The sequence below is a fragment of the Electrona antarctica genome (assembly GCF_951216825.1).
Source record: "Electrona antarctica genome assembly, chromosome: 8".
In the NCBI taxonomy this organism is placed as follows: Eukaryota; Metazoa; Chordata; class Actinopteri; order Myctophiformes; family Myctophidae; genus Electrona; species Electrona antarctica.
In genome coordinates, this window is record NC_136789.1 from 47,297,216 (window position 1) to 47,322,215 (window position 25,000).

The following is a 25,000-nucleotide window of genomic DNA, read 5'->3' on the forward strand; positions in this document are numbered from 1 at the left end:
ACAGTGGAAGACATGGCAGGAGATCCACTGTCAAACGCCTGCACTGACAGAGAGTACCTGGAAACCTACAGTACAACCACAGATCAACACACAGAAAGATCAACTCAATTCCAATAGAGTACCCGGAAATCTATCTTATTAGATTGGAGACAGGCTCAACATCAATCTAGGAACCCATCGGCAAAAAAAAGGAAAAAACAGCGCCCTCTGCTGCTTGTTTCCTTTGGATTCGCCTCTGGAGGCAGCGCCCAATAGAATGTGGATAATATAGGATGTTGGTCCGCCCTCAGCCCTTCTTTTCAGGTGGGGCGCCTATGTTTTTATTGTGTCCACTAATCCCCAATGTTTACAGGTTCTGAATGCCCCTGCTGACAGATTTAGTAGCGCAGCTCGGAATCTGTTCTTGAGAGATTTTCTCAACAGTGACAGAGTACCCGGCTGGAACCCTACAGAGAGATCAACACAACTCAGATCAACACAATTTTAATTTAGTTTAGTTTGAGTTTCTTAATCACTGTTACCATCTAAAGGGCATCATAGCTAGCCTGGTTAATAAACCAGACCGAATCAGCCGTTGGCAAAAAAAAGTTGCCTACCAGCGGATTACGGTCTGGCGAGGCTCAGTAGCACGCCTCTTTCCTACAGCAGAGAACAGGTCGGACCAATCGGGACACGGTGTGCAATATAGGCGGGCTTTGGTACAGTGACGTTCAATGCTTGAGACTTTTGACTGACAGTAGCTCTGACCAATTGCGTCAAAGAGAAAATGTTCCCCGGGAAATGAAATCCAAGTGGAGCCAGCCCAGACTGATATACCGCGACAGTGTTGTGTGATATTAGTCTGGTTTATTAGCCAGGCTACATCATAGCCCCACATTTAACAAAAGAAAACTCCCATCCTTAGACCCCCTAACCCTTGAAGAAAGGGAAAAACATTTATTGGGAAGGATCACAAAAAGAGAGGACCCCTTTCCAGGGCGGACAAGCATGCAATAGGTGCCAAATGGGCAATATTCAAATGTAAAACAAACTAAAAGAACAAAACAAACGAACAGTTAAATGTCCATTCTGGTAAAGTTACAGTAATGGTAATTTGTTATACTCAGGTATTAGCAGTGCTGTATAAGTAAATAGCTTCCCAAGCCATGTGGACCAAAGGGATGGAGCCTATGTTTCCCCAGCCATGATGTATTGCATAAGTTTAGTACACACGCATGACACTAGTACATATGTTGCAGGGACTTACCAACAATCCAACCTGAGTGCCAAGCAGGGTCCAATTTTTAAAGTCTTTGGTGTGACCAGGCCGGGGATTGAACCCTGAGCTCCCAATCTCATGGCAACTATCTGCAAGGCCACGGAGCTCAGCACAGTGCTCTATATTGATATTTAATAAAACACAATGAATGAGGTAGGTCTATATCAAAGGCCAATAAGGCTCACAAAATATGATGATGTCTGATGCAGATCAGTTGAGGACACGCTGCCATGACCAAGAGTGGAGCAGGACCATCAAGGGATCAATAAAGTCCCACAGGCCATTTGCCGAGATCAATATCATACAAACCAATACAAGGAGGGCAAGTCTGGTAGACAGAGCATAACAGAGCCGTTAAACCATGACTACTGGGAGGGCCAGCCGGCAGACCACAGTCGTGTCACTGACTCAGACATAAACAAACCCGATATGCCCATATATAGGCAGGTCACTATGACTCAGACAAAACCATAAACAAACCTGATACGCTCAGCTCACCCCATATAGGCATACAAGGAGATCTGGTTGTCCAGAGCCAAGGATCCGACCACTATCCACATATTTGGTCAAGTGCATATATGGGACTGACCGACTTCAAACTCGGCACGCGCATCGGTAAGGGGTTCGGGGCAGAGACGACGTATAGACATATTAGCAAATATGGATATCCAGTTGTACAGAACCACCGATCCAATCAATATGCCCATATATGGGCATGCCAATATACAGGACTAATGACATCAGGGCTCTCCCTATATGGGCATAAAAAGGGACACAGACAGACATGTACAATGGGTACTCTGACAAAGCCCCTGACACTATGACTCTGATGAATTGAGCGGATCTGCACAAACTGGAAAGTTTATGAACTGTCCACAGCCCACCTCTGAGACAGAATTATTATTCAAAAGGTTGAACTGCAGAATTACTGAATTACTGCCCCAGGTCCCTGTTGGACAACAGAGGAATGCAATGCATTTTCTAGTAGGCTAGAAGCATTACTAGAGGTATAAGTACAGGGACCCCATAGACCCGGATCGAGGAACAGTGGCATATATGCATAATGGCACACGTCCCTGGTGACCTTGAGAGGGCACACTGGCATCTGTCTGCTTCAGCTGTGCTCATGAACCAGAAAATTACTATCGATTGTTGATGAGACACTTGAAGATGCATCCTTACCAGCTCCCGGTCAAGGCGTTTGTTCACGTTGAGGAGGCCAGTGACCGGGTCGATCCAGAACTGGTTGGTTCGGTCACCCTTCAGGATGGAGTAGGTGATTCGCCCGTTAACTTGGCTGTCCAGATCCTCTGCCAACAGCTAGTATGCACAAAGAGTCAGATATGAAAAAGAAAAACTATATACAGTATTCTTTCTAAGAAAAGAATATTAAAAAAAGTTTGTTAATTTTAGTTTTTTTTGGCGTGTGTGTGTGTGTGTGTGTGTGTGTGTGTGTGTGTGTGTGTGTGTGTGGGGGGGGGGGGGGGGGTGGCAATATTGTAATACTTTTTTTATTCTGTTGTACACAGGGGAAGCTGTAATTCTTTGAACGAGGTAATGAAATACTGGACATTAAATATGTTGAATGTGTCTTGAGTATTACCCAGCATCTGGATATTAAATTGCAAGCTGTTATGATGAAACAAGTTTCAAAGCAATAGAAAACAAATTATTCTGATTTACTGGCCACAAATGCCAAGACAAATTGAAACTCCCAGCAGGGTAGTCAGAGTGGAAAACCAGTGAAGGAAAGACAGTCACTACTGTATTTAACAGACAAACTTCAATCATAATATTATTTTGTGGTTTTGTGGTGCGATATATTAATATCGCACCACAAAATGAAGCATGGCACCTTTCAAGTGGCCTTTCCACCCAAGACAGCAGTGCCGTCGCTACGTATAAGGGCGGGCAATACGCACTGCGAGTAGGGCAACACGCCGAGGATGGAAACAAAATGTGCCAAAAAGTTATGTGCACAGCAGCAGGATCTGACTTTTTGAGCGGTGCCAACTGCCAAACCACTCCAATGACTGACCGTGTGTGTATGTCGCTATGTATGTCTGTTTGCAGTACGGTATAGTCTGTTTGTAGTGCGGCCTCAACAGCTGCAATACCACTGGTTGGCATACCTTCATGTGGCGCCAGTGGGCTTCACACTGAGCACAATTATAGTTTGTGTACAGAAACATTGTGTACAGCAGGGGTCTGCAGCCTTTTTTAAATGAAGTGCCATGTTTTTATTTTCTAGATCGTCAGTGTGCCATATCAACATGAATTAATTTTAATGACACCACGTGAAAAGTTACAACATATTTTGCTTGTCCACAAATATAAAGTTTTTCCTTCTTTTTAAATATTTTCTTTCACATTGTTATAATGATCATTAGAGTCAGGGCAATAACAGAGTTCAGTTTTAATGAATGTAGAATGCAGGATGTAATTTACACACAAATGTGAGTGACTTCATTAATTTGACTGCATTTTTTAAATAGCTTATTTAAAACCAAAGATACTCTCTCCTTTGTGTTGTGCCAATGTTGGCACTGGTGCCTAAGGTTGCCTACCCCTGGTGTACAGTACAGTACAGTACAGTACAGTACAGTACAGTACAGTACAGTACAGTACAGTACAGTACAGTACAGTACAGTACAGTACAGTACAGTACAGTAGAGAGTAACTATAACAATAAATGTACAGTTGCACCTTTCAGTTCATGCAAGTGTTTCTCTCTTTTTCATGACGTTCAGCACCTCATTGATTGCACTCTAGACTGTGCTTGATTGTCCGTACCTGGAATTCACTCTCAACATGGATAAAAGCATAATGAGCATTCTTCAGGTGGGGATATACTGTAATATATTCTCTCATCTATCTAAGCATAAATACACAGAATCTCAGCGCATATCTCGATAATCGTCTGACCCTAGTAGTTATAATATACTGTACAGTATGTGGGACTTGTTACGGCTCACTCCTCCTCACCTTCACATGCAAGCACTGCTTAGCCACTCCCCCCTCTCTGACTACTCCATGGCTCAACTCAGCACACCTGCTCTCCTTCACCAATTATCTGCACCTGTCTTCCATCCTGCAATCAAGCACTGCCTCTACAAAAGCCCAGTCTGCCCTTCATTCCACGCCAGAGCTTCACATGTCAACATGTATGGTAAAGTACAGGCAAAGCTTATTGTGTTGTTAAACTGAGTTATAGTGCTAGTTACACTTTTAGCTTTACACAACTTTCCCAGTTTATTGTTGTTCTCTGAAGACTGACGCTTCCTCTCCTCCTCCTCCCCAGTGCTTGGATTCCCACGCTGTTTGGCCAACCTGGAGAGCCACCACCCTTCTACTACATTTCCCACTCCTTCCCCCTGTTTGTGAATAAACCTGAACTACCTTTGAACAAACGCCTCCTCTATTGCTGTGCACTTGGGTCACACTTACTAAACATAACAGTAAGCTCTGGCCATCGGGACCCAGCCAGCATGGAGAAGACGTTTCAGGCCCAGGGCCAAGTCTTGGGCGAACACTCTCGCCTATTAAAGGAGGCTTCTATTGCAGTCATAAGTATTAAAGAGGATCTCCAAGGGGTTGCGACTCGTCAACAGTCCCAGGCCAATCAACAACAAGCCCAGGTGGACCAGCTCACTGCCGTGGTCCAGAGTCTCGCTGACCAGGTTGCTGCACTCAGTGCTCGACTCCTTCCACTTGCTTCTGCCCAGTCTGGGCCTGCTCCAAACCCGGCCCCTGAGCCCGAGACGCCCCCTACTCGGGAGCCCCATCTGGTGGCACCGGCTCTTTATGACGGATCTTTCGCCTTCTGCCGTGAATTCATCATGCAGTGTGAGTACATTTTTGCCCTTCAACCCAGTATGTACTCCACTGCCCCCGCCCGCATTGCCTACATCGCTAACCTAACCACAGGGCAGGCTCGCCGGTGGGTGATGGCTAGTCGGGAGGGCTCTGCACCTTACATGCATGACTATGCTGCATTTAAGGAGGAGTTCAAGACTGTTTTCGATCATGATGTCCATGGGCAGGATGCAGATTCAGTTCTTTCCACCCTCCAGCAGGGTTCTGGCTCTGTGGCACAGTTTGCCACAGAGTTTCGCATTCTAGCAGCTCGTTGCCAATGGAACGAGCCTGCCTTGTTTAGTGCTTTCCGGCGGGGCTTGGCAGAGCCTGTGAAGGATGCCTTATCTGGTAGAGAGAAGCCCGCCACGTTGAACCAACTCATCTCCCTCTCTATTTCGCTTGATGAACGTCACCGGGAGCGCAAGCGTGAGAAGGCTCACCAGTTTCGTCCTGCTGCTTCCTCGCCTTCCTCTTCCTCGCCTCCAGCCAGCCTTAACCGGCCTGCTCTTCTCCCTGTTCTCTCTACATTTGCTGGTGAGGAGCCTATGCAGTTGGGCCGAGCCCGCTTAACCAATGCTGAACGTGATCACAGAAGACTACAGGGGCTCTGCATGTATTGTGCCGGCTCAGCACACTCTGTTGACTATTGCCCCATCCTACATTCCAGAGCCTCCTCAGGCCGGCTGCCAAAAGACAGGGCTCACCCGCTCGGGGGTTCCGAGTGAGCCGCCTGTCCGACCCCCTGTCCCGCTCCAGCAAGTCCAGGTTCATTGTCACTCTTGCCTGGTCAGGGCGCACGCTCACCGTTCCTGCTCTGATAGACTCTGGGGCTGATGAGAGCTTTGTGGACCAACTTTACGCCCAGAGGGTTGGACTCCCCATTGTGCCTCTGGAGAAGTCCCTCTCTGCGTTCGCTTTGGATGGCCACCCCATGGGTCCTGTTACACACCAATGCGAGGCTTTCACCCTCACTGTCTCAGGAAATCATGTAGAGAGCATCCGCCCCTACGTCATCGTCTCCCCTGACACCCCATTCATCCTAGGCAGACCTTGGCTGGAACTCCACAATCCTCACGTCTGTTGGAGTTCGGGCCGCATTCTCAGCTGGAGCATTCCCTGCCACGCCCGCTGCCTTCGGTCTGCCCAGACACCTTCTCTGCCTGAACGACCCAGTCGTGCTCCTCCTGATCTTTCCAGGGTTCCCCCTGAGTACCACGACCTGGGTGAGGCATTCAGTAAGGAGCGAGCATGCACGCTTCCCCCCCACCGCCCCTACGACTGTGCCATCGAGCTCCGTCCTGACGCTCCGCTTCCAGCCAGTCGCCTCTACAACCTCTCACTACCTGAGAAGGCAGCTATGGACAGTTACATTAATGGCTGTCTGGCTGAGGGTCTTATACGTCCATCCACATCCCCGGTGGCAGCGGGCTTCTTCTTCGTCAAGAAGAAGGGTGGGGACCTGAGGCCCTGTATAGACTACAGGCAGCTCAACAACATCACCATCAAGAACAAGTATCCTCTCCCCCTCATGAGCTCCAACTTTGAACCCCTTGTCGGTGCTACCATCTTCACTAAGTTGGATCTCCGGAACGCATACCACCTTGTGCGTATCCGTAAAGGGGATGAATGGAAGACCGCCTTCAAGACCCCCCGTGGACACTACGAATACCTGGTCATGCCCTTTGGTCTCACAAATGCCCCCTCAGTCTTTCAGGCCCTCATGAACGACATGCTCCGGGACATGCTAGAGGTATTCGTGGTCCTTTACCTTGATGACATCCTGGTGTTCTCCCGGGGCATTGAGGAGCATATCCAGCATGTCCGTCTGGTCATCCAGCGCCTCTTGGAGAATCGCCTGTACATTAAGGCTGAGAAATGCGTCTTTCACTCGCCTTCTGTGGAGTTCCTTGGACTTATTGTGGAGGAAGGCTGTATCCGTCCTGACCCCCACAAGGTCCAAGCCGTCGTCGACTGGCCGCAACCCACGACCCGCAGACAGCTCCAAGGTTTCCTCGGGTTTGCTAATTTCTACCGCCGTTTCATTCGGAACTACAGTCGCATAGCTGCCCCTCTTACTCAACTCACCTCCACTCTGCGTCCTTACGTCTGGACGCCCGCTGCCGGTGCCGCTTTTGCTGCCCTCAAGGAGCACTTCACCACAGCCCCTGTCCTTCTCCATCCAGACCCCTCCAGGCCATTCATAGTGGAGGCAGATGCTTCTGACATCGGTCTAGGGGCTGTCTTATCCCAGCGGTCGGTAAAGGACCAGAAGCTACACCCCTGTGCCTTTCTCTCTCGCCGGTTTGACCCAGCCGAGGAGAACTACGATATTGGGAATAGGGAGCTGCTAGCTGTGGTGGCAGCCTTTGAGGAGTGGCGCCACTGGCTGGAGGGCGCTGAAGAGCCCACGGTGGTCTGGTCCGACCATAAGAACCTAACCTTCATCCGGGGGGCCAAGCGCCTCAACTCTCGCCAGGCACGGTGGGCACAGTTCCTGGATAGGTTCAGCTACACCATCACCTACAGACCTGGCTCCAGTAACACCAAGGCTGATTCCTTGTCTCGACTCCATGCTCCGGAGAAGTCCTCAGCCGAGCCTGAGCCCATCATTCCGGCTTCTTGTATCATAGGGGCGGTCACCATGAACATTGAAGCTGAGGTCAAACGGGCCCAACAAGCTGAACCCGGCCCAGACAATGGTCCTCGCCACCGGCTCTTCGTGCCCGATTTGGTGCGGTCTCGAGTGCTGCAGTGGGGCCATTCCAGCCAGTTTGCTTGCCACCCCGGGTATCAGCGCACCCTCTCCTTCCTGAGCCGGAGGTTTTGGTGGCCGTCTATGAGGACTGACGTCCGGGAGTTTGTCGCTGCCTGCGCCACCTGCTCCCGTGCCAAGGCGTCACACCAGCCACCCGCTGGCCTTCTTCGCCCACTCCCTGTGCCCACCCGCCCTTGGTCTCACATTGGCTTGGACTTTGTGACCGGTTTTCCCCCTTCCCATGGGAACACCATCATCCTCACTGTGGTGGACCGGTTTTCTAAGGCAGTGCACCTGGTGGCGCTCCCAAAGCTCCCATCCTCTGCGGAGACGGCTGCACTCCTCACCCAGCATGTCTACCGCCTTCATGGGCTTCCCAGTGACATTGTCAGTGACAGAGGTCCACAGTTCACGTCCCAGGTCTGGCGAGCCTTCTGTAAGGAGATCGGCGCCACCGTTAGCCTCTCCTCGGGATACCACCCACAGTCCAACGGCCAGGCTGAGCGGACCAACCAGAGCTTGGAGTCGGCCCTCCGCTGTGTCTCTGCTCTCCACCCCACCTCCTGGAGCAAGGATCTACCCTGGGTGGAATACTCACTCAATGCCCTTACCTGCGCCGCCACTGGCAGGTCCCCTTTCGAAGCCTCTCTGGGTTACCAACCCCCGTTGTTCTCTCTCCAGGAATCTGAGGCCTCTGTCCCTTCTGTCCAGGCCCACTTCCGTCGTTGTCGGCGCGTGTGGAAGAAAGTCCGCGCCGCCCTGCTTCGCTCCAACGAGCGTTCCTGCCGTGGAGCCAACCGTCGCCGCATCCCTGCTCCGGTGTACCAGGCTGGGCAACGTGTCTACCTCTCCTCTGCCGACCTACCGCTCCAGGTGTCCTCCAGGAAGCTGGCTCCCCGGTATGTCGGTCCCTTCGAGATTGATCACGTCCTGAGTCCGGCGGCTGTGCGTCTCAAGCTCCCGGCCTCCCTGCGTGTACATCCCGTGTTTCACGTGTCCAAGATCAAGCCTGTGTCCTCGAGCCCTCTCATGCCCTCTGCCCCTGCTCCTCCGCCACCTCAGATGGTCGACGGGCATCCCCAGTGGACAGTTCGGCGGCTGCTGAAGGTTCGGCGCAGAGGTCGAGGTTTCCAGTTTCTGGCGGACTGGGACGGGTATGGCCCCGAGGAACGCAGTTGGATCTCCAGAAAGCTCATCATGGATCCCTCTCTCCTTCGGGACTTCTACAGGGCCAACCCCGACGCCCCCGGGAGGTCGCCAGGAGGCGCCCCTCGGAGGGGGGGTCCTGTTACGGCTCACTCCTCCTCACCTTCACATGCAAGCACTGCTTAGCCACTCCCCCCTCTCTGACTACTCCATGGCTCAACTCAGCACACCTGCTCTCCTTCACCAATTATCTGCACCTGTCTTCCATCCTGCAATCAAGCACTGCCTCTACAAAAGCCCAGTCTGCCCTTCATTCCACGCCAGAGCTTCACATGTCAACATGTATGGTAAAGTACAGGCAAAGCTTATTGTGTTGTTAAACTGAGTTATAGTGCTAGTTACACTTTTAGCTTTACACAACTTTCCCAGTTTATTGTTGTTCTCTGAAGACTGACGCTTCCTCTCCTCCTCCTCCCCAGTGCTTGGATTCCCACGCTGTTTGGCCAACCTGGAGAGCCACCACCCTTCTACTACATTTCCCACTCCTTCCCCCTGTTTGTGAATAAACCTGAACTACCTTTGAACAAACGCCTCCTCTATTGCTGTGCACTTGGGTCACACTTACTAAACATAACAGGACTGTTCGTATTGCAAAGAGAAAAAAGAAAAAAGCCTGGTCTGCCTGTTGCCAACCAGGGTCGTCATTCAGGGGAAGGCAATTGCCACCCCTTTCGCATTTCAACTAAAAAATATCGTCTTCTGTTAATATATCCTCCACCTCAGAATGTTTTTTAAATATTATTTTTAGATCAACACTTAAAGAAACTTGTTTTGTTTCTGCGACCATAATTATTTTGGGCATGTCATTACAAGTGAAATTTTAAGGGAATCTTTTATTTTTCTTAAATTTTAAGGGTTTTTTTTCCCAAAAATGGCAAAATTAGCTGATATACTAGCCCCCTCAACGCATCGCATTGCGATGTGTTGTGAGCTTGTAGATTGGCTATTTTTGCTATTTTTGAAAGCGGCTCAAGTTGTCACTTTTCTGCCATCCACAGAGGAATTCAAAGGAATTCTTTGCATTAGAGAAAGAGCTTTGAGTTGCGGGGTTGAGCTGGGCTCCCACATCAGGCCAAACAAAGCCATCGTGTTACTTTTAGGCTTATTTAACTTTGGATGGTGTGTAGTTTTTGTCTATACATTTGTACTGTAGAAACATGTGCAGGCAACGTTCGTTCTGGACAAGAGGGTGACTGGCCACTTTGTTGAGAAACTGCTCCAGGCCTTGTCGCCGCTCCTCGATGAAAGAGGCATCAAATATTCCGTCATCTCCTCGGAATGGGAGCTGACGGGTCAGCGCTTTGCCAGGGAGAGGGGGGACCACAACCCTACTCTCTCTCTTCAGCTCTGCTCTGAGCCACTCAAAGTCACTATCGCCTCTGTACACAGGACTTCTTCAGCTTGAAGATGGGCAGGTTGGTCTTCAGGCTGATCTCATACGTAGTGAATTTGGTCAGGCCGATCCCTACTGTCTTCGGGTTGCTCACCTCCACCTCTAAAAAGTTAGCCGGCGGTCCATACGCCTCATTTAAGTTCTGAGGCTTGGAGACAGTCCTCTTTGTTGCTATGGTATCAGCCATCATGATGTCTGCCAAACCCGCTGCTGTGCTAGTACAGTGGCTCTGCTACACCAACACACTCTGTGCTATATAAAGTTGACATAGCGGTATGTGATGTCAGTGGGTTTGAGGTGGGAACACAGATATGCTCATATATGGACTGGAGATGCCCGACATCAGTGCAAATCGTCATAGATATGGAGAGGAAAAGACGAACGTCAGCGCAAATCGGCAACTATGCCCATATATGGATTGGATATGCCTGACAGCAGCACTCAGTATGCAAAACGCGTACAGTACGCAACTCGCTGTTGTTAGGCACCAGTTTCTGTTGTGTGAGACTACTCTTTTGAGGGCCCCTCCTATGCACAGCTTTGTGTGTTTGTACCACGGAATGTGATGATTTGATTGGCTGAGCACTGAATGTGATGATGTATGATGATAAGAGCGCCCCTCTTCTTCTTTCTAACCCATTTCTTTCACCCGGTGCCATTTGCCTATCCTGGCCGCTACTCTCCCTCTGCCAACCTGATGAGAGCCCCGAACTGAGCTTCATCACTTGACAGGGGGTCAAGTTTCGACTGTAGGACGTAGCGCGTGGAAGGAACACATTATTCCATTTCCAACCAGTTCTTTTCCCCTCCAACATGTATACAATGTCACAATGTGACATAGCTCTGTTTTTATTTTTTTAATTATATGAAATTGATTAAAATGGGCGAAGTGCTCCTTAAGTTAATGCATTTGATATACTTTGAAATTACAATTAAAATATACTTTTTTTCTTACTTGTCACATGTAGCATTTACATGTTACTGATAAAAAACCTGATAAAATACTGATAAAAATACTGATAAAAAAAGATGCCTATAATTTGCTGTATATAAAGTATAAAAGGTGTACCCTGGTTATGGTCTGTCCGATATTGGCGTCCTCGCTGACCAGGACGTTGTAGATGCCCTGGCTGAAGACGGGAGCGTTGTCGTTGACGTCCATGAGCTCTATGGTTACCATGGTAGCCGCGCTGAGGGGCGGGGTCCCGCTGTCCCATGCTTCCACTGTCAGGTAGAAGTCCTTACACACCTCAAAGTCAAGGTCATCAGCCACGGAGATGGAGCCTAACATGACACGCACTTGCTGGTCATTGTTCACTTGCTCGGACATAAGCATTTGCACACATGCACACAAATATTGTACAGTATGATGGGCATCCATAACATGTTTAACATTCCTTTAACGACTTTAATACTACAATCCCTAATCTGGGGGGAATAATTGGCAAATCATGAAAAAAATCATGAAAAATCATGAAAAGATCATGAAAAAAAGAATCAAGTACAGAGCCGACCTCGGCCAACTAAGTATTAATTTACTAAGTATAGAGGGTGGCCCAGGCGGTGGCGTAACCGCCTGGGCACCCGACAGTCGCAGTGTGCCGCGGGTTCGACTCCCGAGCCCGACACGGCCTTTACTGCATGTCTTCCCCCATCTCTCTCCCGTTTCCTGTCAGCCTACTGTCTGTCCCTTCAAAAACCAATAAAAGGCGTAAGCCGCAAAAAAATATCTTTAAAAAAAAAAAAAAAGTATAGAGGGTGGTTAATTGCCCAAGAACATAAAACATACACTTCTATACAGGTCTTTGGACTGATTTCCATTGACTACGCTCATTACCTGGCCTATAAACGTAATTTCCAGAGCTCTCTGTCCTTTCCAGGATATTCTTGTGAGTATTATCTATTTGGTAATTACATAAGTACAAGAGCACAAACCTTCATATAGATTTGCGTTGTACGAACCCCCACAACGTACCCACAGTTCTGTTTAAGTTGAACTTCCCCAGTTCATTGCCAGAGCGGATGTTAAAGGTGATCTGAGCGTTGGGCCCGATGTCCACGCTGGTGGCCGACACACGGAGCACCTCGGTCCCCAAAGCCACATCCTCGGGAACGCTAACAGAATAGTCCTTCCTTTGGAAGACGGGGGCATTGTCGTTCACATCCAGGACAACCAAGGTTACTTCAACCTTAAAGGACACAAAACATACAAATATATTGTGATAAATACAGCATATTTTATTTATTATCACATACCCAGTATTTATCTGCCATTGGTGAGGGGAGTGATATAAGGAAGGACTTAGAGGGCGACATAAGCTTCCCCTGAATGCCAGCTTGACAATAACATTTTGTTTGCCAGGGGATTCCCTTGTTTTGATCAAATGCCCTTTTCTCTTTGTCTTGTGGTAAACACATTACCATTGGCCTAGTATTATCCCCGCCAGCCAACTCATGCTGATAAGCAGGCCAACAGGAGCTCGGGCTCTTTTGGGGGGCGGAACGGTACGGGGGCTTTCACATAATAAGGGAATAAGAAAAGCACCATTCAGGCATTTGGCGGTCGCCAAATGCCTGAATGGTGCTTTTCTTCTAGTATAATGTAATAGCTGGAGCACCTGTGTCGGTCCTTTCCCAAGCCTGCCTCTCATTATTTCCATTGTTGTCTTTTGTTTTTACATTGATAACATGCACCTCACATTAAGCAATGTGTCCATACATGTAGGCCTACTTTCATACATCTGACTTCCACACTCAGTATACAGCATGTGTTTGTTATTAGTTACCGGTATCTTTTCAGTTTTGTTACCTTCTTTGTTGCAACCTATATGAGCCGATCATACATACTATTACTATACTGTTTACAGTACTACTGACTGTCTTAGTATTATTTTGGCATGTCTTTGGCATTATAGTAGCATGTATTGGTTGAACTGCAGACTCATGATACCCCAGCCACCCACCTGTGAGGAGAGTGCCCCCAGCTGGCCAGCCTGATCAGTGGCCTGGACACGAATCCTGTAAGAGTCTTGAACTTCTCTGTCCAGAGGTTTCTCCAAAGCCAACACCCCGGACATCGGGTCGATAGAGAAGAAGCCATCAGCCGAGTCCACCAGAGAGTAGACCACTGTACGATTCAATCCTGGAGGAGACATGGAAAGATCATACAGACAAAGATGTTGTTGATACATTGCTTCAGTTTTACTGTCCATGGTCATGGTAGTTCTCTTATGGCTGATGGCAAGGTCAGAAGGTGTGAAGAGTGGTTGCAATGGTTTCCAAATTAGGAAATCAATTCTTGGTAACATATTTTGACAATATATATTACAATAATGTAAGACAAACAATACATTCTTTAAAGTGCCTGGGCAGTCAGTAGGGCGCTCAGCCTGTTCAATACCACTGGGACAGTGTGTGAGTAGCACGGTAAGGCATGTATTGGCAGCTGAGAGTAGGTGTTCCGCTTCACCTCAACATACAATGCATTTCTCTGGTCTATTGCTTTGTATGCCCTCATTGCTCTGCTGGTACCGTCAATAAGCCACTTTGACCTACAGTACTTACTTATTTACTTAAATTCTAGGACAAGATAAGGAGTTGTCTCACCTTCATCTGGGTCACTGGCCTGCAATCGGATGAGCAGGGCTTTGGGGGCGGCGTTCTCATAAACATTAGCCAGGTACTGGGTGGAGGGAAAGGACGGAGCGTTGTCATTTACATCCAACAGCCTGAGAGAGATGTCAGAGCGGCAGAAGAGCCCACCTCCATCAGTTGCCTGGACGATGAGTTTGTAGCTGGCTGTCGCTTCCCGATCCATAACAGTTGCTGTACGTAACTCACCTGACATAAAGCACACAAACGGACAGACTTTATTTGTATTGTGTCTCAAGCTCGATTGGTTTTAACTATGTTACTACTTTTCAAAACTAACTAACTTATGGAAAATAAGTTTAGGGATAAGGGTTAAGGGGTGGCGCAAGATATAGCCCATATACCGGTAGTCACTTGTCAGATAATGAAAAAGGTGGTAACTTATAGAGATGACACAAAACCAGAGGGTGAAATTAATGTTTGTACATTCAGTGCTTAGAAGTAAGAGGCTAATATACTTGAACTGAAAAAAGTGTTGAGTGACACTTCTCTTAACAGTACCAGTGTTGGCATCCATGTAGAAGTCTTCCACTCCGATGCCAAACAGTGAATATTGGATCTCGGCACCGGAGCCTGAGTCAGCATCTGTCGCTCCCACTGTCAGGACGCCCTTGTTAGTGGGAATGTCCTCAGGGAATGACGCACTATAAACTGCCTGCACACACGCACACACACACAAACACACACACACACACACACACACAAACAGATCAGTGCATTCTGAAGCCACGCTGCCTGACAAAAATCTGTTCCACAAATCAAAAAGCACATTAAACTGCTGTCGAGCACTGCATCCATTATCTCTGCTAACGCACGCACGCGCGCACGCGCGCACGCACGCACGCACGCACGCACGCACGCACGCACGCACGCACGCACGCACGCACGCACGCACGCACGCACGCACGCACGCACGCACGCACGCACACACACACACACACACACACACACAGTACCCGCGGTTCTGTCCCCTGTTCTGTCTATCTGACCCTGCCTTCAGTAATGAAACCTGCGATCCGTCTGGCACACAAACACATGCAGACAGACTGTATGCCCAACGGCCGCTCTGACCTTCACGCTTCTAATCTTATAATGCTTCTAATCTATGACCAGCACCTTATAATGACACACTAATAGAGAAATGAAACATGTATAGTGCAGCGGTTCTCAAAGAGGGGCCTGGGGTCCTTTCCAGGGGGTCCCTGCCCGGTTAAATTATTGATAGTTAGGAACCAAATGGACACCTACAGATCCATCTCTCATACTGTAGTTATAGGGGTCCCAATGAATTCCTTGAAATGTAAAAGTTTGAGAACCGCTGATGTAGTACTGTAGACACAGTCAAATGCCAGTGTTCATTTTAACTCACAAACAATCACAAAGCAATCATGGATTACAGAGAAATGTGAAAAGATGTTATGAACCAACACTCATGAATAATATACATTTCAAATAAACAACAATTAGTATATAGAAGTCTTCCTTTTCTGGCCTCTGGGTGCAGCAAAGCTCCCCATCTCCTGATGTTCAATGGATGGCCTCTTTTCCCTTAGTTATACTGTCTCAGAACAGAAGGAATTGTAGAACAGACTGGGGATAAAGGAAGCAGTGGTTTCAAAGAGTTTCACTCTCAGAGTTAAAATTACAACTCGGACTGCAGTGTAGGAATAGAGTCAAACCCTGTCCACTAATTATAGGATGAATTTCACCACTATTACACCACTAATCAAAAGCCCATTTACCCCAATTATCTAGTGGTGGACAAAGAACTCCTGGTCAAATATTACTCAACAACGAATACAACGAATAACAAGTATTCAAAAGTAAAATTACAAAGCACAAAATATGACAATAATATGGAAAATAACCTAGTAGATCTATATGGTATTCTCACCATAATTATTTGAAATATGAAATAAATATAATACAAGTGGTAATTCATAAAGTACTTTTTCCCTTCCTAGAAATTTAGTGAGGTCAAAAGTGCAATATTGTGTAAGTCAAAAACTCAAGTAAAGGGATGGAGATCCCTGATGTCATCAATATTAAGCCCATATATGGGAATGCCCAATTATGGAGATCCCTGATGTCATCAATATTGGCCAGCAACTCTACATCTGACCTCAAACCCTTAGATCTCCATATATGGAGCTGACCTTTTCTGACATTCCATATTTTGATCCTTCCCCATCCGTCCTTCCTCTTTGATGTCTCCCTTTTGACTGATACCTGTCCAACTCTAGACGGGCAAAGTTATTAGTGCAGCCGCGCCCGGCAGCCGGCAAAAACAGGCCCGAAACTTAAGGCCTGGCCCTACCTGGGCCCTCATCAAACCCTGTACACTCAAGACACTGCCCCCGCTGCCACACAGTAGAGTTCTCATCAGGCCCAAACATTAAGGCCCAGCCCTAACTGGGCCATCATCAAACCCTGTACACTCAAGACACTGCACGCCTAAGATCTCCATATATGGAGCTGACCTGTTCTGACATTCCATATGTTGATCTGACCACATCAAACCCTGTACACTCAAGACACACTCCATATATGGCCAGTACAGAATTAATTCCATATGTTGATCTGACCACATCAAACCCTGTACACTCAAGACACGCTCCATACAGTATATGGCCAGTACAGAATTAATTCCATATGTTGATCTGACCACATCAAACCCTGTACACTCAAGACACGCTCCATATATGGCCAGTACAGAATTAATTCCATATGTTGATCTGACCACATCAAACCCTGTACACTCAAGACACGCTCCATATATGTTTGTTTTCCACACCCATTCACCCTGACCTCCCATCCCATCACCCTGACCACCCATTCACCCTGACCTCCAGCTATAAAATAAGCTGAGAGAAGCTAACCACAATCTATTCCTTGGCAATAAAGTTTGGCACTTAGTTGTCAATAGGACGGCCTGGATTTGGAGATACTTGTATGTCACCGTCTTAAGGACAGGACATTTAGTCAATCAGAGAATCAACAGCGCATTGTTACAAGTGCTCTGCATGTAGTACAATTGATCTTCTGCCGAAGTCAAATTAAGATGCAAGAGGTTACATTTAGGAGCTTAGTAAAAGATCACCAAAGAGGACTTATAGGATCTGATGATGTTGACAATCATAGTTATTGATCCAGAACACTAAAGTTCTATAACTGTACTGGAGACTATTCATGTTGGCTATTCAAGTTAACCTGTTATATTGTATTGACTTACAAAAGCTTTGATTATGTTGACTTTATATCAGTATTGAGTATTAAACTAACTAACTTTCTACATGCCAACATGGGAGTGTTGGTTTTGGTTCAATGTGTATGTGCAATGTTTTACAACAAATGCATGACCTTTAAAATCACTTGACAACAAGATAGTGAAGCGTTAGGTGCGCAAGTATCCGTCTGCGTTTACCGTAGCTTACTCAGGGGCGTTTTTATGCACAGGCAAGCTAGGAAAATGCCTATGTTCTGTCATGGGGAGGGGGCGAAAAAGCATTTTTTGCAATGGCCCCCACCTTACTGCTCACTGTTGCAATGTACATGCTGTACCTTGAGATGGCTGTAGTGTAGGTGCACACCTGTATCATACTCATGACATAATTTGTAATGAGTTAACTAATTTGTAGCACTGTCTCTGTTTGTAATTATGCTGCTACCATTCACAAGTAAATACCAACACTAACTTCAAGTGAATGAACAGCACCAATGGCATATCTGCCCCAAGGGAGCCACGGCAAGAATTGTTGTGGGCCCCCTACTCAGAGTGATTTATTGGTGGAGTAGTTGTATGGCCCAGTTACAATAATAATTTATTGGTGAAGTGGTTATGTGGCCCAGTTACAATAATAATGCACTGGTGTAGTGGTCGGACCAATTATTGGGGGTGTTACCACTACATTTTCTCTGGAAATTCAGCTTGAATTTATTTAGACCTATATCATTATTCATAAAATGCCCTAAAAATTGGCTTCCTACTGGCTTTGTAGAATAAAGATTACTGGCTGTTTAGAAGTAGCATTTAATTTAGAATTTTTGATTATGAAAGTGAAAGTTAATAAAAAAACAACATTATTGCATGCCATAACTGGCCAAGCTACCTCCCACTCCCACTCCCCCCCCCCCACCCCACACACACACACCACCACCACCACCAAGCACGCACGCACGCACCCACCCACACACACACACACACACACACACACACACACACACACACACACACACACACACACACACACACACACACACGCACACATGCACTCCTGCACCAGCAATGGCCCCTGACCTGATTGCAGATGGGACTGTTGTCATTGTCATCCATAACTGTGACCTGGACAACAGTGCGTGTGACATAGAGTCCGTCACTGGCTGTGATGTTGAGCAGGTACAAGTCCTGCTGCTCTCGGTCCAGTAGAGCACTCACGTACACCTTGCACTTCCCCTGCACCAAGGCCAGGCTGAAAACACCCCGTGGGTTACCCCCTGGGGAGAAAAACACCACTATTATTAAGCTTATACAGACCCGCATGTCAAACAGTAGATCTTTAACCCATTTTGACCTGAGATCAGATTCTAAAAATGTCTTCTACATCCTGACAGTTTTCTGAAAAAGCTATGTTTCTGTCAGTCGTTCTTCGATTTTTCAAAAATAGCAGACCTATGAGCTTGTAGATCTGCTATTTTTCAATAGCTAAAGCATAACATAATGCTAACACCAGCCAAAATGGGTTAACCCATTTTGGGCGGGAACCCCTTTTGGTGTTTTAAACATTATGTTATAATTTAGCTATTGAAAAATAGCAGATCTACAAGCTCATAGCGCGCCACCGAGTGGCGCGCTATGAACTTGTAGGTCTGCTATTTTTGAAAAATAGTTAAAATGTGCCTCAAATCTTTCCGAAAATTGTCATGATGATTTAGGCCTGAATAGGTTAAGCTTACAATATGTTGGAACTTAAGCTTAATATAAATTTGGGGTGTTTGACTGACAAATATATCTAAAATGCACATATTTGTGAGCATACATTTTATGTACATTTGGGACACATTACTGAAAACAAAATCTAAATACAAAGGATTGAATATTAAATGTACTGTAAGCAGTACATGTTTTCAACATGTGTTTTGTTTGTACGTGTTCCAAAAATCTGAAGGAGCAAGTGCATTCTCCGGGACTTTAACTGACCCTATCCTATAACCCATCAAATGAATACAATGCAACTCTCTTATTAGACTTATTGTGTAGGCCTTCTGCAAGATATTCTGCACAGCACTACAGTTCTTTATTTAAGAAATTCTTCCTGGAAGAAATTGCTCTCTCCTGTAGTAGAGTCAGCGCAGCCGTGCAATCTGGATACTTTTGTAAATATGTATGTAAATGTGCAGGCATAGATATATCTGACAAATGAGTTTTTCTTTTTTTTAAGATTTTGTTTTTGGCTTTTTGCCTTTATACAAGTGAAGAATGACAGGAAGGAGAGAGAGAGACAGGGAGAGACATGCAGCAAAGGTCGTCATGAACGGGACTCGAACACGCAACACGTTGTCAGGCCAAAGCCTATATGTGGCATGTGCCTGGACCACTTCACCAGCGGACGCCCCCAAATAAGAGGTTTTGACTAGTATTCCTAATCAGTCTTCACTCGTGGACAATAGAAATACAAACAAACAAATGTAGAGACATACACATGTAAATGTAAGATCACAGTGTGTCGCATTGCAACGCGTTGTACAACTGTACAAAGTGCAGATACTCAAACAATTCACTTAAGTACAGTACTCAAGTAAATGTACGTTGTTACTGTCCACCACTGCTCACCAGTGATGTGATAGCTGACCAGTCGGTTTTCAACAGCGCTGTCGCCGTCCTCAGTGGTGAGAACGGCCACCACCTCCCCCAGGGGGTCGCTCTCCCTGACCGCGCCTCGGTAGTACTCCCTGTCGAAGCGCGGCGGGTTGTCGTTGACGTCCGTCACGGCGACGGTTACCGCGGCGGTGGCAGAGAGGGACTGCGTCTCACCCAGGTCCGACGCCACCACCTGGAAGCTGTAGCCGGAGCAGGCCTCGTGGTCCAGCTCGCACAGAGTGGTCACCCAGCCTGTTTTGCTGTCTATAGCAAAGATGGAACCCACGGCGGTCGGGATTGCAGTGGGGCCAGCCATGTTTTCTTTCCTGGAGTCCAGGGTTTGCGTGAACAGTAATCCTAGGCTGTAGGTGACCTACACACACGCGCAAAGGCACGAAGGCACACACGCATGCACAAAGGCACACACGCATGCACGCACGCACGCACGCGCACGCACGCACGTACGCACGCACGCACGCACGCACGCACGCACGCACGCACACACACACACACACACACACACACACACACACACACACACACACACACACACACACACACACACACACACACACACACACACACACACACACACACACACACACACACACACACACACACACACACACACACACACACACACACACACACACACACACACACACACACACACACACACACAATGTAACTCCAAGAGTGTATAAATTGAATCAAATGGGCCGCAAAGGAGTAACACTGGAGATTTTACTTTGTTTTACATGACAAATGGACATACAGATGAAACATCTTCAGTAAATGAGACATCATTGTGAAATGTGACAGATTATGCAACACAGAACACAATGTCAAAGTGATTTATAGGCAGCAAATGGGAAGAAGCTAATGTGTATATAGACGTAGATGGAGATGGAGAAAGAGTAAAAGGTCAGACAAGATATTACAGCCAATGACAGAGAGGCATAATAGAAAGAGAGACAAGCTAATCCAAACAGTATATTGCCTTAAGCCTAAATTATTCTCAGTCGCACGGCCGGCTATTTTTGTCACACCGCCGTGCAACAAAGTATGCAATAAGTATGCAGTAATTAGCTGCCCACCTGTCCATTGGAGCCCCAGTCTGGATCAAGTGCACGCACCTGGACGATCCTAGTACCAACTGGCATACCTTCCATCACTGTGGCCACGTAGGCACTCGTCTCAAACACCGGCTTGTTGTCATTCACATCTAGGATCTGTGTAATGACAAAGCATCATCAATTCAGCTCACTCCAAACCAACCCAAATGCCACTTTGCTGAAATATTCATAGAATTACTGAAATATTCATAGGGGTACAATATCCTGACTGTTTGAATTTTAACCACGAAGATTCATCATTGTCCATTATACGTGTGTTGAAAATCCACATAATAGAAGCAGTAGACCGCACAAATCTGGAACAAACTGACAGAAAATTGCAGGCTTAATCAAAGCTGAAGACTTTCCTATTTACCCAATGGAAATAGAAACAATCGTATTATTCTTTTTACATTGTATTCAAAAGTCCTGTTGTGTTTCTTTTGCATTGTCTTAAATTACTTAATGGTCTGTCTTAATGTTGTCTGTTTTGTGTCTTAATGCTTGTTGTGTGTAAAGCACTTTGAATCACCTTGTTGTCATTAAACTGTGCTATATATAGCACAGTTCGTATATACGAACCTTGTTGCCGTTAAAATGTGCTATACAAACTTGCATCGCCCTCCTCCCCTCTCGATTTTACTCTCAGCCTCAAATTGCCTATTTAATCTGTCTAAATGTCATTTCCTGCCCTTTTCATTGTTCATTCTAATAATAATGGTGTACAGATAAAAGTGTCTTCATATATAGATTTCTGTGTATTTGCCTGTGTCGAGCATGTATTGGCCTCTAGTTTGAAAATGCTAACGTTAATGTTTATTGGCAGCAAAATTGATGGGTTCATAATTTTGACATAGTGCAGTGTAACCGCTACAGCTGCCGCTGTCAGCTTCTGATGACAGACTGAAAAGATGGTCCTAATGAAAAGAGACAGCCCAGTGAGAACACTGGCTGTTATGGTGTTTTATTATCAATCTGTGTGCTCTATCCAGACTGGTTGGTTCACCACATAAGGGGCTTAGAGGGAAGTAATATTTGTTTGCTGGTTAGATATGGCATTGTCATTAATCTTACGTGGGAATCCATTAGCAGCTGCATTGAGCTGTGCTGAATAGTGTAGTGTGTAGTGTGCCAGGTTTACGCCTGGTTGAAAACCAATATGAGACACTAAACCACTGTATCCTAAAATACTAATAATTTGAACAAATATGAATACTGAAATAATACAGGTTTAATTTAATTACAAGGGCCTTCTTCACTCGTTCCACCTGAGTTACTTGTACACACGATTTAACAATAAAGAAACCTTGAGCCTGCACGACCTTGACATTCATCAACGTTCACCCACCTTAACCTCCAGGTCCACGGTGGTTCCAGACTCTATCAGGTCTCTCCTGGTTGTCACCGACACCTTGAATCTGAAGATGCTGACCTGCTCATAGTCCAGGGGCTTAAGGAGGAGAACCAGTCCTGTGTCTCGCTCCACCTGGAAGGTTTCTCCTCCCTGGTTACTGTCCGGGGTCTCCCCTCCCACCACAGCGAAGAGGCCCGTCTGCCCGGGGCCCAGGTAGACCGAACCCAGGGCCGTGCCCACGGGCGTGTCCTCCGGGATGGTGAAGGAATACTGCGGCTGGCTGAAGGACGGGACGAAGGCCTCCACAGGGAGGACATGGATGAAGGCCGACACCAGGGAGTGTTTGGGCGGCAAGCCACAATCGGTGGCTTTGACGAAGAAGGACAGGACGGTCCCCTGCAGGTGGTCCACGGTGCTTTTGGTCATCATCCAGCCACTGTCTGGCTCCACCTGGACGTTGGAAAAAAAACGTTCCATCATCAGAACCTTTATCACGTACCATAGCTCTGCAGTCTGGACGAAACCACCTAACTCAAAAATCATCTAGCTCAAGTGGAGTTAGGAGGTGTTTGTCAAAGAGCTTTTTAATACGTTTCATTGGTTCAATATTTTTTTTAACCAACACACAGACGTAAAGGGTATTCAATAGCATTGATTTATGAAGAAAGAAACCTCAAAAATAGAGTTAGGTGGTTTCTTCCGGACAGCAACGAATATACCGTATGTACAGTACATACAGTACACACAGTATCCATACTTGTGCTTTACACATACCAAATGCTTTATACTAGGAATTGTTGGCACACATGTTACTTTTAAGAATACATGTTTACATGCTTTTGTTTAGTGTGACTTCTTTCACCATGCAAAAGAGTAAAACATTGCTGTTTGTCACTCATGCACAAAGGCAAACAGATAAAAATGATAAACAATATTGTAAACATTGTTCAACATGGCTTTAAATAACTATTCATATCTATATTACTTATACTTATTAAGACAAGTACATTCCAATACATTTCGTAGTAGTGTCCAACACCTGCCTGTCTCTTTTATCCTAGAAGGAACTGAAATGTTTTAGTAGCTACATTAACACGCATACAGCAATTTAGCATACAGGAAATTCATCAGTTACCGTGCCAGTTCCTAACTTTTTATTTAACCCATTCAGGCCTGACGTCGAAATTTAAAAAAAAAGTTTTCTAAATCATGACAATTTTCGGAAAGATTTGAGGCACATTTTAACGATTTTTCAAAAATAGCAGATCTACAAGTTCATAGCGCGCCACTCGGTGGCGCGCTATGAGCTTGTAGATCTGCTATTTTTCAATAGCTAAATTATAACAATGTTTAAAACACCAAAAGGGGTTCCCGCCCCAAAATGGGTTAATGGTTAATGTGGTTAAACGCTAACGTGACATGGATGCGTTCCAGGTCTCAATGGGTTAAAGCTTAATTGGTAGTGATCATAGAACAACTTTCTGTAAGAGAAACCCAGCACCGTACAGTTTCCAAATGTTTTTTTGTGGTTAGCTGATTTATGCAGTCACACCAGGGCCGAACACAAACTAATTAGGCAGGTGTGACCACACAGCTGCATTGATGCACACAGGACAAATCAGCTATCGCACGCACGCACGCACGCACGCACGCACGCACGCACGCACGCACGCACGCACGCACGCACGCACGCACGCACGCACGCGATCCTGCTGCCCATCCGTGCTTTGCTACTGAGCCCACAGTTTTCAAAACATAGACAAAGTTAGGAACCGCAAACCTAAGAGGCTGAATCCTATCAGAGTATTCTCTCTGTTGCATCCCCTATACATACACCGTGCCCCTGTCTAGTGTCTACTACTACAATAGTAGACTACTCCACTAAAGACGACTGCACTCTAAAGGCTTAAGTTCACAACCAAGCTGATCTCCCACATGATAGTTTAAGACCTTTACTGTCTCTTCTGTGCTTTGAGATTACTGACTCCTGCTTTGACTCTGGCACACTGGCCTTGGATTATTAGGAGGCACTGATGAGAGACTCACTTATTTATTTAGTCATATATGTATTAATGATACACTGTGTATACATATTCATTCACATACTATTCATTATTCACTATTGATAGACTGTACATAATTGTTACATATTACATAGACACTACATAATGTACATATACACTCCATCTGGTCGACAATGTCAATAAAGTTATTTGAAGCAGATGGCACACTGGATTGCAATCCACCTTTATCTTTATCATTGCAATTACCTCACTCTGTTGGGAGGGACATAAAGCATACAAATTATAGCTTTAACCCACAGCACATTTCAGCCCCAGCTCTCTCCATCACCCCCCCCCCCCCCCCGCCCCCCTTCTTACACTTAACACAGAAACATCCTTTTTGAAACCCTCAGAAGCTCATCATCCATGTCCTATGACGCAATGTGTCTGAAGGACAGCGTCACAAATCAAGACTCACTAACCTCTAGGACGTCCACCAGGGACAGCCGTGCCTCGCTGTAGAGGGAGTAGATGACGCGTCCATTGGGCC

General features: G+C 46.4%; 1 protein-coding gene and 1 pseudogene across 2 annotated transcripts in view; both read right to left on the reverse strand.

Annotated features, from left to right (window-relative positions):
* The window catches only part of fat3b (FAT atypical cadherin 3b), a gene marked incomplete at both ends in the record, with an annotated part of 123,892 nt that overhangs the window by 31,338 nt on the left and 67,554 nt on the right, over positions 1-25,000 (reverse strand). The window contains 12 exons of the mRNA XM_079509073.1: positions 1-65; positions 2,441-2,578; positions 11,540-11,754; positions 12,446-12,659; positions 13,434-13,612; positions 14,077-14,310; positions 14,623-14,776; positions 18,419-18,615; positions 19,952-20,351; positions 21,076-21,210; positions 22,442-22,897; positions 24,933-25,000. The exon at positions 1-65 is cut by the window's left edge and continues 79 nt beyond it; the exon at positions 24,933-25,000 is cut by the window's right edge and continues 153 nt beyond it. Coding sequence (XP_079365199.1) covers positions 1-65; positions 2,441-2,578; positions 11,540-11,754; positions 12,446-12,659; positions 13,434-13,612; positions 14,077-14,310; positions 14,623-14,776; positions 18,419-18,615; positions 19,952-20,351; positions 21,076-21,210; positions 22,442-22,897; positions 24,933-25,000 — 2,455 coding nt within the window. The remainder of the gene's footprint in view (positions 66-2,440; positions 2,579-11,539; positions 11,755-12,445; positions 12,660-13,433; positions 13,613-14,076; positions 14,311-14,622; positions 14,777-18,418; positions 18,616-19,951; positions 20,352-21,075; positions 21,211-22,441; positions 22,898-24,932) is intronic.
* LOC306927881 (sorting nexin-3-like) lies at positions 10,180-10,657 on the reverse strand (annotated as a pseudogene). Its single transcript has one exon. The product of its transcript is annotated as a sorting nexin-3-like (transcript).